The 18508-nt window shown below is 48.2% G+C and overlaps 1 protein-coding gene across 1 annotated transcript in view; it reads left to right on the top strand.

The window, feature by feature from the left end:
* The first annotated feature begins 450 nt into the window (after positions 1-450).
* LOC119442654 (fibrillin-2-like) overlaps positions 451-18508 on the top strand; it is a 98306-nt gene continuing 80248 nt past the window's right edge. Inside the window, 1 exon segment of the mRNA XM_049662281.1 lies at positions 451-904. Within this exon segment, the coding sequence (XP_049518238.1) occupies positions 645-904 (260 nt within the window). The 5' untranslated portion in view covers positions 451-644.

Below are 18508 nucleotides of genomic sequence, written 5' to 3' on the forward strand. Positions count from 1 at the left end.
CTGTCCAGTGGTGCTGATCCGTGCGTCCAAAGGCACAGCGCCCCTCACAAACAGTCCCGGGAAAGACCGGCATCTGCCCGCAGCTCCGTGTATCATTACATCACCTGGAGTGCCGTATACATGACCTCTCGCATAGCATCGATGCGTTCCAGTGGATCTAGGGAGTGCCACCGAAGAATCACGAAAGGGGGGGGGGGGGGGGGGAGGCATGTAAAATGAGAGGAGGAGGAGGAGGTGGGATAAAGTGGAGAAAGGACGATGGGTGCACAGAAGTGGCCGCGCTGTGACCAAACGGCGTGCCTCTGACGCGTACGACGAGCAGGCGGAGCTGCTTGCGCCGCAAGCGGCGGAGCAGTGACTGATAAGCGGTCCGGCCTTCTCGATCTGGCTCGGCGTCCACCGCCACCTCCCCGACCGCGGCAAAAAGGGCCGCCGCAGGAGCGGCATCGCGGAAAGACAGCGGCTGGCCGAATCACACTCGCCTCCCCCTCCTTCCTACCACCCTCGGACGAGCGCGAGACCCTCGCCCCCCGCGCGCAGCGCGTATACTACTCCTCCAACTCCTCCGAGCGCCCGCGCGCTCGTAACCGCTCCGCAAAGTCCGTCTCGCTGGGCGCTACTCGAAGTGTCGCCGCCGGAGGAGGATGATCCGCTCCCGCGCGGCAATGGTCCGCCGCGGCTCCGAACCCCGCCGTCGGCAGCACGTGGCCCGAACCACCGCAAGGAGGCCCGCGCCCTGGACGTCGTCGCGCTGCCCCCTGGCTGCTGCTGCGTGGTTGTGCTGGTGCCTACTGGTCTGCACGGCTCCGTACGGCGCCAAAGCCTTGAGAGAAGAGGCCGAGCTCAACGTCGAACTGGAAGCGGCATCAGCGTCGGGCTCCGGCTCCTTCCAGAGGATGAACCGGTGAGTGCGGTGCCTCAGCGGTGTTGTCGTCGGAGAGCTTCGCGGAGGATGGCACCCACGTCGCGGGCCACGCTGCTTGTAAACGTTTCGGCTGCCGTTGGAAGCGTGACGTGTATCGCCGCCGCCGTGGAATCGGCATATTCTGGGTACACTCTTAACGTTATCTGTCGGACAGGTAACAGTACTTCGCATCGTGTGGAGACGGAAATGGACTTCTCATGAATGGCTTCACTCGCGTTTTCTCCCTCTTTATGCTGCGTGTCTCAAATGTTTTGTTACTTTGAGCCTGGGGCTTTCTACCGCGGCATTAACACACGATGACCATGCAGCCTGAAGGAATTTGTTTTTTCATCTACTTCGTAGTTTTAAGCAGAAAGTAACAGGAAGAGCAGATAGAATAACAGGCAAAGAGAAAAAAAAAGAAAAGGAGGAAAAAAAAGAACATCGGTTATATCGACAAACGTTCAATTTCAGCAACGTCACGGGATAATTTTAATTGTTGAAACAAAATTATGAAACAATTATTTGCTTAAACATAGCAGTGCATAACAACGAGTTACTTATGATATACCTAGAAATAAGGTCATATTATTTTCTTGGCATCGAAAATTTTGCACGCGGCAAGTTTTGTGGGCATTGTTGCGATCTCTATGGCAGTTTAAATCAATGTAATTTGATACTTATTGCACAGCATAATCAGATATATGGTCAAACACACACACGCACACACACACACGCACACACACACGCACACACACACACACGCACACACCACACACACACACACACACACACACACACACACACACACACACACACACACACACACACACACACACACCACACCACCTCACACACACACACGTCTAAATTTGTTCTTTCTCTCAATATTCCCAACATGCAAACGTCCATCGTACAAATTTCCAATACAAATTTCCAGCTTTGTAAGCACTTCCGAGGAACATTGCCTTTTACACCTGCTTTACCGTTACACTGAAAAGGAAGCGTGCATTTCCAGTGTCTTTCTTGTCGCTGCGGGGATAGAATCTTCCACCTCCATTCAAAGTCCTTACGGTGATCTTATCTTCGAGTTTTTGTTTACGTTCGCTGTCTGGCGATAAGGTTTTCTTTGTACACGATATACTTAAGGACAACATCGTCATGTACTCTTCTGGTGTGACCCGCAAGCTTCCGGTTGTAGGAAAAGCAAGCCTGGAATAAGGCCCACGGCGTCCGCGTTGTATATCTGTACTGAAGATATACCTCTACTGAAATGTTAAAAACTACGTCATCCATGGCTGTCGAGATGTGCGGTGACACTATTGTCACTCCGCGCATTGCTTCTTGGCTGGCAGAACAGGCATTGGTTCGCGACAGAGCAGGGGATAGCATATACAAGTTCTGCGCGAGCAGTACATGTTCATTAGCCATAGGGGTTCTGCAAAGGTTGTCCCAAACCCAAACCAGACGAGCTTTGTTAGACAAAACTATTTTTTACTGAGTCCTTACTGAAAAGCCCTTTTATTCAGCTTGGACGCTTTGTGTATTTTATGTGTACCGTCGGAACCTTACTATAATCGTGCATCGATCATGTAAGGCTCATAATGAGAATAACCGTGTGCTGCGTGATATTTCGGTACATGTCGATGATGGGAAAGCTTCGAATCATGGACTTACTGCTTCAAACTGCTGTATTGGATAAAAGCATTTCGTACGCTCTTATTATTATCGTGCAATCGGCTTGAGCGTAGTTTTCATGTCGCGTTCTTGAATCCGAACATCAAAGCTTCAGAACAGCATTTGCAACCCAACGTAATAGTTAAAATCAACTTTCTTTTCCTCTACACTCACCTGAAACGTTAATTATGAGCGCGCAGCGCGTCCAATTGTGAGATTGTTCGGCGGTTCCGGCGTCCGTAGGCCTAACGAGACGCATCGTCATGGAAACACGAGGACTTCTTTCTCGCGTTCACCCGACCCAAAAACAGAAATGTGGGGACTTTTTGGTCGGGAATCTTTCCTCTATTGCGACACAAAGAATGTGCATTTGCCTAGGCACTACGAAGGACGACGTGCTTTGCTTCGTCGGCCGCCTAAGCATCCATTATTAGATCACGATGACGTCGTGGCAACGGATGCATGATGACTCTTTGACGACGATGGCGTGACGACGAAGGCACGATGACGGTCGGATGACGAAGCTGGAATTACAACGATGGGATGACGATGGCATCACGACCATAATCCATACCCAGTCGCATTAGCTGAAGACAACTTAGGAAGCTGGGTTGGCGTAAGAGGCCAGATAGATAGATAGATAGATAGATAGATAGATAGATAGATAGATAGATAGATAGATAGATAGATAGATAGATAGATAGATAGATAGATAGATAGATAGATAGATAGATAGATAGATAGATAGATAGATAGATAGATAGATAGATAGATAGATAGATAGATAGATAGATAGATAGATAGATAGATAGATAGATAGATAGATAGATAGATATGCTCAGAATGCCTGAAGTAGGCAAAAAAGGCTAATCGCTTTTAAAAAAGTACAAGAAAGTTTAGCAAACCCGCGTTTCGACATGAGGAGCTCTCAGTCACGAGCCCAGCGCTTTAGCGCAGCGCCATGAAAGCCAAGCGCAGAGCAAGATTACTGCGAAGTATACTATATCCGCATTAGTGCAGCTCGGCTAGAGACAAACGGAACAATTGGATATGCTTGGAACGAGGCACCACACGGCGCCCTGTTTTTTTAGCGTCTTTCTCGCGTTTGCATTCCCGTAATCTAAACGTCTTGAAAGGACGCGCGCCGTAACGTCCTGCAAAGGTGCGTGCGTTGAACGTACAGCTGGAGCGGAAAAAGATTAGCACAAGCGACCGATGACCAGAGAAGGGAAATTGCGGTACGCCGCGGCGCTCTTGTTACCATGCACACTGGTATCTAAAGCGCCAGATGATTCATACTTCAAAGAGGGAGTGCCTCGCCCTCTCGTTTTAGGCGTCCTAGGGAACGACGGCGTCGCGTGCCGCAATTTATCTGCTCGGGTGATCGGTCACTTGCGCTAATCTTTTTCCGCTGCAGCTGTACGTAAGGCGACAAACGGTAATCTAAAACTGTCAATTATTGCGAATGTGTGGCCGAATTCACAGAGCATTTTTGTTCGTAAGTGATCTTGGCGTTTAGCTGGCCGTCGTCGCTAAATAGATGTCCAACGTCACGATTCTTACGAACCGTTTTACGAACCGGTATTTGAACAGGTCTAGCGTAAGAACTATTTTGTTACTGCCCTCCAGACGTTGCTAACTTGGAACAACTATGTTGCGCCTGTGCATCAATATTGGTAAATGAAGTAACGCGCACGAATTTATATTGAAAAAAAAATTGACCGCCCTTCCATTACTGCGAAGAGGGGTGCAAGCGAAGCTTGTGTTGACTCGTTTGTGGCACGAGCGCGTGCCGAGCACAAGCACGAGCACAGGATGGTTAACCAGCGAAGCTGAAACGTGCGGCACCGCTGTTTATCACTGGGTTAATCCCGAGGGTTCATTAAAGTGTTTCTAAATTATGAGGTTACACACACGTTCGGCTGCGACGGAGAGAACGACGTCACTGACGGTATGCCCGCAGTCCGCCATTGTCCCTTGCGTTCGATCTCTCGAGTTCGCTCGGCGTCGTGGTTAGCAGCATTCGCCCGCCATTGGCGCTTGCGATTCTTCGAAATTAATTAAATTGCTTCAAAATCAAATCTGCCCGTTAGGTAAGACAATGAATGGCTCATACCCCCTGAAGCAATGGCTCATACCCCCGTAAACGCGGCCTCCCCATTACGACGACAGAAGAGAAGTGAAATTCTACGCTGGAAGGATTAGCGGCAACGCGGCCAGGCTGTGGAAGCAGACGACGACAACGATCGCGGGAGCAGTGGCACGAGCGCGTGCGGAGCACGAGCCAACGAGTCAGCTGCGGAAGAAGACGACGACGCTCGAGCAGCTCTGAGAGCCACTGGTTTTTTTAGCGTTACATCGCCGACGCAGGCTAACGTATACAAGCTTCGCTTGAAAAAAAGCCTTCGCGGTGGTTCGGCGGACGCGGCGTTGTGCTGCTTGAATGACCGCGAAGGTCGGGGGTTCGATTTCTAGCCGCGAAGGGCGCGTTCTCTTGGAGAAGGAATATAAAGATACTCGTAGGCTTAAGTTTACGCGCTCGTTAGAGAAGCGCAGGTGGTCAAAATTTAGCCGATGATCTCCATTCATTACGGTGTTCAAAATTGTGACGGGGGCTTGCTCCTGCCAACCTTACCGTCACTTCGTATATCTTCTTCGTATATATAAGAGGGTCTTGTGGAGCTCTAGCATAATTTCCCGCGAGCTTGAGTGAGAGGACGCGATTAGGTAACGGGTAAGATGTGCGGTGACCAGAGGACACTAGAGCATTCAGAGTATGTGTTAAAAAGGCTTAGCTAGGGACTGTCCGTACCTGACGTATTGGATGACTTGGCCTTTGTTCTATTTCAAGGCGGCGTTGTAAGGCGTCATTCTAGAGTGTTTGGGCCTGGTGAATGAGTGGTGCACCTGCGCGTGAATGAGAGACCGGTACACATAAGGAGTCCGTAAAGCTTCGTAACGTCACGCACAGTAAGAAAGTTTTAGCACACCACTATCGTTGTACAATCTTTACTGCTCAGCTCAAGTGCCATATATATTCAAATAGGAGGAAGTCAGGATTTCTTATATGCATTCAACTGCTGACTCAATGTACCATGTCAATCTTCACTGTATGACACAACTGCGTGGTGCACTGCAAACCAAAAACTAACCGATGGATTAAGAATGTTGTACCGTTAATGCTGTCAGGAATATATATATATATATATATATATATATATATATATATTGTGGGCATTTTATATTGTGGGCGTTTATTACGCACGTATTCTTCATCTGTATATTATCATCATCATCCTACGTTGCGCGATCCTCATCTTCAGTTATGTGTGATCATCATCATCGGGTGTGTGCTTTTGCTGGTTCGCTGCCGAGTACTCGGGCCGAATAAACGTCGTGCCAACAGAGACGTCATAAGTGGGGGAGGTGCTCTTCGATCCTCAGTCCTCTGCCCGCTCAGTCTACCCCCTGGAGCTACGTTCAGGCCGCCGCTTGGGCCCACTATCCGCTAGCATGTCTGAGGACGCACCAGCTTCCACTTCTACCGCTACCGTTCTGACACCACCAGCCACCCCTTACATCCTCAGCAGCCACAAGCGTGACCCCCATCTCTTCGCTGGTCTTCGTGAAGAAGATGTGGAGGACTGGCTCGACGACTACGAGCGAGTCAGTTCCGCTAATCGTTGGGACGACCTTAACAAGCTCCGCCACGTCTCCTTCTACCTGACGGGTGTGGCGAAGACATGGTTCTTCAACCACGAGATCGACTTTACTGACTGGGCTGCCTTCAAGCAGCGGCTGCGCCAAGTATTTGGTACACCGGCCGTTCGTTCTACCATCGCAAAGAAAACCCTCGATACTCGCCAACAACAGCCAGGCGAGTCTTACACATCGTACATAGAGGATGTTCTTGCGCTTTGCCGCCGTATGAGTTCATCTATGCCAGAGTCAGACAAAGTGCTCCACATTCTGAAAGGCATTAGATCAGTCGCCTTCAATGCCCTTGCCATTAAGAACCCTGCTACAATCGCTGACGTTGTTACAACGTGTCAGCGCCTGGACGAACTCGAGTCTGTTCGCCTTCAGCCGGACGTTGGTGACTATTCTTCTCCGGCGGACCCACATCTGCGTGTCGTGATACGAGCAATGATACGCGAAGAATTACAGTCAATGGGCTTGTCGTCTCCATCCGTGTGCCCTAGCGCGCCTTCTAGCGCAGCCTTGCGTGACATTGCAGTCATTGGACATTTGGCAAAAAGTCACGTTAGGCACCACGCGGTGATGCCTTCAAGTTTTCCTTGCTTGTGAAAACTATAGTCGACTGGAACAGCCTTGACGCAGGTGTATTTATTGAAACGCACACAACTGAATCATTGAGCGTAAACTCTCATTATCTGTTTGCTGAATGCATTGTTTGTTTATTGCGGAACTGGCGTTTCGTGTTTGTTGAAAATTCTTTTTCCCCACCCCTGTAACAGCCCGCAAGGGCTAACAGTATTGGAAATAAAAATAAATAAATAAATAAAGAATAGTACAGTCGCATAGGTGCTCACTTACTCCGCCCCACTCTCGAGAACTCGACCCCTCCTTGTATGTGCTATCAGCTCGTTAATTAACACAAACATTTAATTTTACTTCTAGTTTCCAAGAAAAAAAAAGAGCAAAGAAAGAAAAGCACTCTCCTTCAACCTGATGTTTTGCATAACCATATCCAAAAGCACAATACTTGTAGGCATGCGGCCTCAAATGTTATATGATCGATTGACATCGTGTATAGTTACACGACAAAAAGTGATTAAATTGATCGCTTCGAATTTTTATACATTCTCTGCCTGCAGCGCTCGATCAACTTAGCCGATAGAAAGTGTAGGGCCCCCAAAAACGCTTTTTACAGAGCCCGTTAGAAAGTGCCGGGCACTTAAAGAGGACTTCTTTTTGTGTGAGTGGGATTTAACATCAAGAAGCTGCACGGCGGGCTATAAGGAACGCCGTAGTGGGAGGCACCGGTGGTGGTGGTGGTGGTGAATTGTAGCAACAGGCGGGTTTAGCCTGGCAATCAACACCAGAAATTGTTCCACCCGAGCTCCTCTTACAATATCGCTGCAGGGTTTCACCATATGTCCATCAAACCAGTCTCTCTTAAGAATTCCATAAGGAGATGTAAAGTTTCTTTGCGGGCTATAACTGATCCCTCGGGAATTACAAGGTCTTGCAGGCACGCACGCGGAAGGTTCTTTTTTTTGCAGATCCTCCAGGAGAGCGCCCCTTTCATCTTGGAATTTCTGGCACGACTACAGGAAGTGTTCAATGTCTCCTGTCTCGTCGCATGCCGTACAGTTCGGATAATTGACTCACCCCGTCTTAAATAACCAGGCCAGTGGTGTACTAGCAGATACAGTCCTTATTCGATATAGAAGTGAGGCTTCCTCTCAGTATGTGGTTGGAGCCCAAAGCGACCCAAAGTGATTTTCGAATGTCAGATTTTTTTTAAACTTGATTACTCTTTGGAGCCTTCACTTTGGGAGGATGATAGAGCGCTGGGAGGCACCGGACTAATTTTGACCAGCTAGGATTTTCGAAAGTGCACGGTACGCGAGCGTTTTCGCATTCCCTCCCAATCGGAATGCGGTCGCCATCGCAGGATATCGAACCCGCGACCTCGCGCTAAAGCAGCGCGATCTAAAGGGTTTCTGAGCAGAAATCCAATGCAAGGCACACTGTCATGCTTATCTCTGACGAGAGTTGTATAAAGTGACCCAGTGGGTTATCGCAGCAGACACGCCTGGTCAAGTACCGGGCAACCCCTCGACTTTCTCTCAAGCCTCTTCCGAGGCAATGTAGGTCGCATATAAGTGAAATTTGGGAAGCCGAACGAGTAACTGTTTTTCCTATTAAATTACTGCCTTAGTTTCTACACGCGTTATATTTTAACTTTTTGTTTAGCTTTAACCCCGCCATGTGTACGCTGGAGCGGGCACTCTCATCTTCGTTGCTGATTTGCTTTGTGTATTTAAAAAAATATTATGAGGGATTGAGCAAAGGGTATTGATAACAAAAAAGATAACCATGCCAGAAAGGAGCGTTATGTAAAGGAATTGCTCCAGCTCATCGTCTAACAACGAACGGCATTTAATAGCCTTTCGCGATAATGGAATGTTATTGAGGATGGGATGCACAGGAGGTATCAACTGTCGCGATCAGCCGACCATCATTTCTTGCTGCATATCATTTCGTCATAGATATAAGCAATTCCGAATTAGGTTCACATCGCAGAAATCCGCCGAACTGTCAATGCGTTTTAGCGAACGACGTGTGTTCGTTTTGATTAATGGGTACTCGAAGCACTTGCACTGTCACCTCACCTTAAGGAATTAGTCTTTGACTCTTACGGTTTGTTAATATCTCCAATCAGGTTTTAGATTGATACTATCTTGCTCCCCGACCACACGCGTCGCGTTCGACTCAGAATGCTTACGGAAACATCAATTTCATGGCAGTTGCTTTGCGAAAAAATAAAGGGATCATTACCAGGTTGGATCACAGCCCAGATATTCTGTGATAAAACCCAGGCGATTCCGAATGAGAAGTGTGCCCATACCTTTTTTTTTTTTAATGGCAGGAATCTGACATACAAGCAATCGGTAATTTTCGAATATGCACGCAGGTATTATGTAGCATAATATGGCGCTGTTTTCATTCTATTTTATCTCCAGCATTAAAAGACACGTTGGTGTCTTCAATTAGCGCCGGTTATCCCTCATAGCTGAGTGATCGAATGAGAGGTTCAGGCAAAAAAGTACAACAAGAGCCACACCACATGCAAGCGTACGGTGTAACAGACCAGTATACCAATGCGGAAGCAGCTCTGAAGTTCATATATGCACTTGTCCATTGCGTTTCTTCTTACTCTTGTTCATTTTGATTTTCTCCATCTGAAGTTGCCCCGTGCTGCAGTAAATCTCGACACCGCTCAACGCGCCTCCCCACCACCATTTGTATGATCACCGGTTGTATATATAACGATCATGCGAGCCAAGCGTCTCCTTCCGTCTCTCTCTAGTATTGTGGTTCCGTCTCTCTGTAGCTTTTGTTGTGTTTATATATTCTGACATAGGTCACTCAAATAGTAAATCATTACTATACGGCATACTCTCGCTGTAAAAAATAAATGAAAATGCACTCAAAGCGTTTTTCCTTTATTTTAAGAGTGACTGTAGATGGCAAAGTGGATGCCGGATTCTAGAAAAGCCACTTGAGAAAACCGCGGGGTCGAACCGCGTATCAGTTGCTGAACCTACTGCCGTCCCATGTAATGAAACGTGGCACACAAGCCAGCAGATGCAAGATGCTGCATTAAGGCAAACGTCAACGTATTGAGAAATTTGGCGAACATAGCTAGAGCTTTCAAGAGGTAGTTAGTGACTATCTAAGAGCTTAACTGATGTCCCAAGGCTCAGAGTGCGTTTTTAATCCCGAAGGTCACTGCGCTGTCGCCCAAAAGTTCAGCATATATGACAATAGTGAGCATGAGCAAGTGATTGGCACGGCATAAACTACCGCGATCTGCGGCCGTAATATCCTTGCCATATTCCATGTCGAGCCAACGGTGTACATTTATCAAACAAACAAACTAACGCACAAGCAAACAAGCAGATGAGTATGAGATAGACCTTTGTCCAGCTACTATATATACGTACGGCGTTGTCACGTGAGCTGATCCAGGCCGACCCGGGCTTCGTTTGCAGGAGATAAAGATGTGCTCGAAACGTCTTCGATTGAACTCTTGCCTATGGCTGTAATCGTGCCGTTTCTATGACAGCGCTAACTATAGAGCAGAATTTCTTAGCCAGAGCCGAGATTCAGCTTTTTTTTTTTTTTTCTACGCACAAGCGTTTCTTCATTGACCGGTGTTTGGGCAGGTCAGGCGTGTCCATAACAGCGATTGGCAGGATGAGATGGTCGGCGTGACGATGACCAATCGTGAATTGCGGTTCCGTATGGGAAGCTTTGTAAGCACGGACATTGGTTCTATTACTAAACATGACAAGGCCAGAACAGGCTTAACGAGACCAAACTGAATCACGTAGCACCAATTTTAACCAAGCGGATGGCAGTGCATGGTCTGACTGTACTTATTCTACATTCGGGCCTCATTGTGAAGCCAGCCGCGTGAGCATTCCTCATTCAACGCTGAGCAGTAGCACGGCATTGGACGCCTAGAACACCCAAGAAAATTGTGTCTGTGCTTGACGGCAGTGCTCTCTCGACGACCATGAACATCTGCATAATGGTACAAGAGTGATGACGTCAAAGGAGCGGCACTTGAGATGTCGGCTCTCCAAGTGACAAGCCCGTGGCCGCAGCGTTCGTTCCCCACGCGATTGAAGGACTTTGAATGAAAGTGCGTACGGTGCGGTTAGCGAGAGTAGATCACTGCACCTAGTCGTCCGGTCGTCTTGAAGACGCCTTATCAGGCCACTCTGTGTTCGCTGCAGTGCGAAGGATGCGTGTGGATAAGATTGACTCGAGTGAATCGTGCGAGGTTGCACGCGCTTTCGTGTATGGAAGGAGAGGTGGAGAGTGGAAAACGTTCGCGACTGCTGAACGGGCACGTGGCAGCTAATGGGCCAGACGCGCACCGTGCATGAGGGACGTCCAGGAATGATAGCTTGCACGTCACGTCGCCAGTGGCATAGTTTCGCGCTGCTCGCAACTTTGCCGGCGCTGTCTGAGACAAGGCCAGAGGTGACATACACTGTGACCATCCCTGTAGCTTCTGGAATGAACGTGAAGGGAACGTGGTGATTTCGTGGCGTACGTGCACGCATAGCCGGATGAATCGTAATGAACGAACAACCTAAGGCTCCTTATCTTGTTTGAGAATACAACTACAGACTTAACATGGAAGATGTTAGATACGTTCAGTCGATTTCATCCGCAAAGCGAAAATTTCACGAATGTCATGCTGTGGTCGTATAGCGTATCGAGTGGGAGAGAGAAAGAGAGAGATGCTGAAAGAGGAGCTCTCTGCTCTGCGACCGCATTTGAATACATAGTAAACGCTGGTGTGTGTGCTCACGCATCTTTTATATTTCCCCTTTATATTTTCTCCCTCTCCCTGTGCAGTGTAGCAAACTAGGTGCAACTTCGCTAACCTCCCTAACTTTCCATCTCTATCTCTTCTCCCTTTCACAAAGAATATACCATAGTAAAACATCACGCAAATCTTATGTGTTGCCTACCATTTAATGTTAAATACAAGCGCCCTGTTGCGCGCACAGTTGGAGCGCACGAAGCACCTGCCACATTTAAGGAACGGTAAATTGTTCTCACTTCGACTAATACGAAATCACACAGGGTCACGAACCTTGCTCTCTATGCGACACATTCGTAGTGGCGTTAAAATTCAAACATCGTTTCTAGAGATTTAACATCATCGAAAAATGTTTGTGAATGCCGCACTAGCAGAGGTCCTGCTCCGGCTGCACAATCACAATCATTCAAAATCTAGTCTTGTTTTAAACTTTTTCACAAGTTTGAAAACGGGATAGACAAAAATTCGGCGAAGTCTATAGCTGACGTTGCGTTTGGTCTGTGCAGTAGGGCCTTCATGTATCGAATACAGTCATTATTTTTCCCCTTATCAGTAAACACATTGTCTTGTTTCGACAAACCACAAACAGGAACGCGCACATACTAGGTGATTCACAACCACAACGTTCGACATCAACACATGCAACACGTGCATCAATCGCAACCGATAGAAGCGTCAGGAAACTTAATCCCTCGCAAACCTTCAGCCTTCCAACAGATTCGCCATGGAGTAAAGATGACGTTGGGGCGGAAGGCAGCAGAGAAGTCAAGAAAAAACGAAAGAATTACAGGGGGCTGTCACTTCATCGCCTCCCTTCTCGCTCTGACGGCCCGCAGTGCGCATGCCTGACGTAAGCTGTATTAGAGTTGTGCGTATGAGTACGACACGTGAGCCGCTGGCACGGCGTTGACGGCTTGTCTATGCGTACTCCCACACGGCCAGTGCCACTCAAGGTCCTTCGCACTAGGAAACAACTCGGCAGAGGGGCTGACCTCTTCGGTTTCGATTACAACTTCTCCCGCTTCAACTCCCTCGCGAGGCGGTTGGCGTCCTCCCAACTTGGAAAGGACCTGCCGTGTTATGTACGGATAGTTGCGCTACTGCGCGAAGCTGCGGCGACTCGCATGTGCTGGCATCCCGTTCGTAATCGCCAGGGCACAGACCACAACCTCATCCGTGCGTGGCGTTGACTCCGTGACGAATCGAAACGCCGAGAAGCGTTCATAATTTCCCTCTCATAATTTTTCCTACACGGAAGTCGAGCGGATATCGATGGGTATTTCGTCTCATTCTCTTCGGGCGCTTTCGTTGATGGAGAAAAATGCCACAAGTCTCGTGAATCTCGCCAACGCACCACCGTCTGTCGAAAATCCTGCGGCCCTGTACTATACAGCGTGTATCTTAGAGGGTAGAAATTTGTACTTTACGGATTCTGAAACCTTCGGATTCTGAAATCGGCAACGGCATGCAGTCCGTGAAAATGTGAGTGTGTGCCTTTAATCAACGGCTACATTATCTAAAATAAATAGAACTAAACGAAATGTGTATTCAGTTCAACTTCAACGTTCAAAAAAATACAATCCCAAACAAGCAATCAAATCACATGCACCGCATCGGGTCGCTCAGCATTTCTTGGGTTCGCTGCGTGGTCGTTGGCTTTGGACTTTGATTCAGTTTGCATGGGAGAAAGCTTCGCGTTAAACCATCTTTCTTTAGGAAAGGGGCTTTAATTTTTTTCTAAGCAGAAATAACGCCTGCACACGTACGCATACAGCAAGGTGGGTCAGATCTATCGACTGCAGCTGCACCACACAGCGTTACGCCGGAATTATGGGGACTGCTGTAGCCTCGGAACGTTTTCGCCAGATGGAACTTTCAGCAGGCATCGGATAACACGTTTAATGGAAAGAATGACAGGTATTGAGAGAGAGAGAAATAAAAAGGAAGGAAAGGAAGCGAAGTTCACCAGACTATGCCCAGTCGGTTACCCTGCCTGCACAGAGGTGAGTGGGTGACGTGCACAAGAGAAGAGGCAAGAGTTCGGACAGATCAGTGGCTCCTTGGCTTCTCAATTCTGCCAAACGACACGTCAATGGAATGGAATGAAGCCCCTTCTGTGTCGGCCCTTGAATTCGGAGTGATGTTTTACAACACCGGTCTCCCAAAGGCTGGGCTTCCGAACGTGGCAAAACAATTGTCCCGTCGCGCAGCGCACACGACGAGCAGGAAGAGATCGAGAGCTGAGGTCACCGCCTTGTTGACGACGCCCGTTTGACCGCAGCCCGACAAAAGAGTTCGAACGCGCGAATAAGCGGGCGGCATAAATCAGCTCTCCGGACGCGCGTACAAAGCAACATACGAGCGGCCGGCGATCGCGCGTGGTAGGGGCGCTTGATTTACACGAGGTCGGCCGCAGACCTCCTCGGAGGCGTTCGCGCCATCGGCTGATACAGCGGCGTCGAACGCCGTTTTACGTTCCTGCGACGCCCGGGACGCCATTAAAAAGCGGTTAACTCGCAGAGAACGCGATATCGCGGCTTTGATCAAAGCGGGACATATCGGTAGCCGGTGCTGCTACGGCAAGCCGGGGGCAGCGTCCTTTTTTTTTTTTTGCGTTATTCTGCAGAGTTCGTCAATGCTTTACTAAATCCCGCTAGCGAGGGAAAAGAAACTGTTATTGAAGGCTCCATTGTCTGCCAGAAATGGAATATTTGTGGTGTGCCTGCGATTCGCTTGAGATAACGATTTATATCCTTGTCACATGAGCACCTTCATGTGACAGCTTCAGTGAGCATCAGACTGGCCATGCGAACCGGAGTATTAGATTTGTAATCTTGTTTTGTTCTTCGCTCCAACTGCGAGTTCGCTTACGTCACTAACCATGTCTCGACTTCGACCCTGTGCTTCGACTTTGCTTCTTGTGACTAGTGGCGACAGACTTAATGGTAGAGGACCGAGGACGAAGTTTAGACACTGACGAACATGCTTCACACAGTACGACGTGCGTTCTTGGCACTGGCTAGCTGTCACCGATAATCAGCTTTCTGTGATCATGTCGACATAGCGCTTCCTGGTAAGCGAGATTTCGTCTCCGTAGACAGCTGTTCGCAAGAATCTTCGGACGACACGGCAGAGCGAGGGGCGCTCTGTGCTAGGTTGTCGAAATGGAGCTGGAGGAAGGCCAAGCGTTGGTTGGTTGGTTGTTTGGTTGTACCTCAACGGAATGGCGCAACTCCCCGTGGGGGATCGGCCATTGAATCGGGTGGTGCAAGAATTTACAAAAGCGTTAAGCTCTGAAGCTCGTTGATGTTGAGTCATTTTCAACATGGCACATACCCACGAGGGGGACTGGCCACACAGATGAGAAATTGAGTATCTACGAATAACATAATTGTGTAAAAGCAAGAAAATAAACTTCTCTAATGAGACAATCTAGCGCAATAAGAAAAACAGTAATTAAAAAAAGACGTGACAATACTTCACCATAAAGATAGAACCCCTAGCAAGTAAACCGGCTTGATGCTTCTGTAAACTTACGGAATGCATTGCAATTTGCCCTGTGGCTGCGGGCAAATTGCACAGCTTCAAATTATAAGTTTGAAATAGTCTTCCACAGACGCCTCTTCATCTTCTTCTTTATTCCACCCCTGTGAACTTAAGACTATGAGTCCGCGCTCTTTCAAAGAGTACAGAACTCCAGGGGTGAAAATTTAGAACATTTAATCAAAGTGCGGTTTATGTTGCAGGTTCTTGCAGGGCTACCTGTGAATATGTATTCACAAAACGCTCTTAGGCTAGAATTGTTCGTGGGATAAAAATTCCCGCCAATTCTTATGCTGAGAGAGAGAGAGAGAGAGAAAGGCAAAGGAAAGACAGGGAGGCTAACCAGAGATTACCTCCGGTTGGCTACCCTGTACCGGAGGAGGGGTAAAGGGATGCGATAAGTGGGAGAACACAACACACACACACACACACACACACACACACACCACACACACACACACACACACACACACACACACACACACACACACACACACACAAACACAAACACACACACACACACACACACACACACACACACACACACACACACACACACACACACACAAAGCAGTACTGTTTCTGTGGGCACTGTGACGCAGTCTGCGAAGGCGTTCTAGTGTTGCATAGTGTCACAATTTGGCACTGAGTCCGGTGTTTTTTAAATAACGCAGCAGTGCCTTCAGGGCGTGTCGCGCTTTCGTGTAGGCCAGTTTCCAAGGATGTTGTTTTCCTTTATTGGGTGCTTGTCCAGTTTATCTATCGTGGCTGAGAGGGCTGCTCTCTGTGGGTTGAAACGAGGGCACTCACAAAGAAGGTGCGCGATTGTTGGATATATCATTAGGGAAGGCGGTCAGCCAATGGCAATGGCAAAGCGCACTTACGAACTAGGGCCTGTATTAAAAAAAAATTCTCACGCTAAAAGTGTTTTTAGGAGCGGGTGCCAGCTAATCATGATAATCATGATGTTGAACACATTATTAGAGAAGAAGCCCGGCCAATAGCGATGAGCACTTGCGAGCAAAACGCTTTGCGTATTCGGTCACAGAAGTTTTCTGGGGTCGGTTTAACGACCTTTTGGGATGAAATGTGAGTAAAATACGGGTAAAATGCGGATATACTAAGCTTCTGTACAGGTGACGGACGCCAGTGAACTGTTTAAGAGGTTTGCCAATCCCGTGAAGGAACACAAGATGCACTTCACGGACTCGCTGTCGATAAGTGCGAGCGTGGGCCAAAATTACATCTTTCTTTGGCAGTTGAATAAACATGATGTTATTTGCACGAATTTATGAGTGTTTCTGTTTTAACGTAGATCTCAACATAATGAAGTAATTCTGGCTCCCATCGACTTTGTCAAATCGAGGTTTAACTGTATATAGAATACTACTGGCCTCATTGACTATGGTAGCGAACTTAGAAAAACCATGCACTCTTGGGCAAAGTAGCCAAGGGGCCTCCTTTCCTCCTGCGGCACAAGCTGGCAGGCACGGGCATGTGCTTCTACTATAACAGACCTTACTACGAGGCTGTACAAACGCGATGTAAGGTAGTGAGAGAAAAAGAAATCGATAACTGGCATGCGGACGTAAAGAAGCGACATCACTATCAGCTCCAGCAGCCGTGCCAGAAAGCGAGCGGCGATGCTTGACCGTGTCAAAACAGCCGCGATCTCGTGTCTTGGTCGGAAAACTAGGTGCCCGACTTCTTCGCAGTGCCTAATTACCCGCCAACCAACCCACTTAACTTTGGCGGCCCTTTGGTTCCTGTAGTTTAGTTTAAAGAAAATGCGGGACAAGAGAAAAATAAAAGAGCCAGGAAGCGCCCCGTTAGAGGTGCATATAGAAGAGCCGAGGACCGAGCACGTTTTGCCGGAGGCAGATAAGCAATCCAGCAAAGATAGAGGGAAAGGTCAGGGCTAAGAGATGACATGCAACTCGAACTTGAGCAAGCGGTCTCGTCCCTTCTTTCTTGTGTTTCGTTTTTGCCGGCGCAGCATCTCTGGCACAGCGCTGCGACTGCGGCGATGTCCTTGTCGGAGACGCTCGCCCACTCGCTTAGCCTTGGTGCGGGGAGTCGGGCTGCAGGTCCGCTTGGTCGTAGACGACGCACGCGAAATGCACAAGGGTAAATGCTATAAAAAGGACGTGAAAATGTCGTATTGTGTCCAGGAGTGGTCGAGCAAGGAATGCGTCAAGCCGGAGCCAACGTTTCGACGGGGGGGACGTGTCTTCATCAGGGCAACAATTGCTGCCCTGACGAAGACAGATGTTCTTGTCGAAACGTATGCTGCAGCTCAAGACATCGACCACTGATGATTACGTCAAGTGTCTATCTTCCTATGAATCCCTGTCTTATTTGGGCTGTGTCCAAGATTAATTTAGGTACTTGGATACTTAAATTTCCGATGACACTTCCAAACCAGATAGTTCCCGTTTATTGTTTTGATAGCTCAATGTTTTAATTTAACGAGGGCTATATATAGCCCTCGTCTTAAGGACGTGAGATTGGGCTACAAATTGGTATCCCCTCTCTCTCCCTTCTTTCTTTTCCCCTCCTCCTTTACCCCAGCGTAGGGTAGCCAATCGGACTGGTTAGCATGCCTGCCTTCCTTTTATCTCTCTCTCTCTCTCTCTCATCCGTGACCAAACATATTTAGCGCACAGAAACCATGGACGCTGGAGGAGGGATTAAGACAAGCTTGCAAGCACGTGTGCTTGTCTTATCCCTAATCTCTGTCCGTGGGTAATGCGGGATGAAATGTGTTGATCATGGACTTCAGGCTTTCTGCTGAGAAATGAGCGCTCAAAATCCTGCTGGGCTCGAAGTACGCAGCTACAAACTTGCCGAACTTTGGCTGGCCGTCAGCCATCTCGACGTGAACAAATATAAACTCACGAGGGTCAGGTTATGCAGGCTCGTGATCCACGAAAACTGAGTAGGCTGCTTTGGTAGCTGATCTTGAGCTACTTGGACAGACTGCTTAAGCGATGCAGCGAGCCATGCCGTAACAGTTCCACCTCCCACGGTCCCTACTATCTGCCTCCAATTTCCTATTATTTCCATGCCATTATACCCTTTCACCAGTGTAGAATAGCGAACCGTGCGCATATCTGCGTGATCTTTCTTCCTTTTCATGGCTGCGCTGTTCACCGTTTCCGACATTTTTCTCCTTGATGCATGCTCTTTAGTTCACGCTTTTGTCACTAAAGAATGCAAACTTTGAAGCTGAAATATGGCATTAAACACTAATATTTATACAACAGAGGAACAAGAGAAGGTTTACATGT

Source organism: Dermacentor silvarum, chromosome 2, assembly GCF_013339745.2.
Source record: "Dermacentor silvarum isolate Dsil-2018 chromosome 2, BIME_Dsil_1.4, whole genome shotgun sequence".
NCBI classification, from domain to species: domain Eukaryota; kingdom Metazoa; phylum Arthropoda; class Arachnida; order Ixodida; family Ixodidae; genus Dermacentor; species Dermacentor silvarum.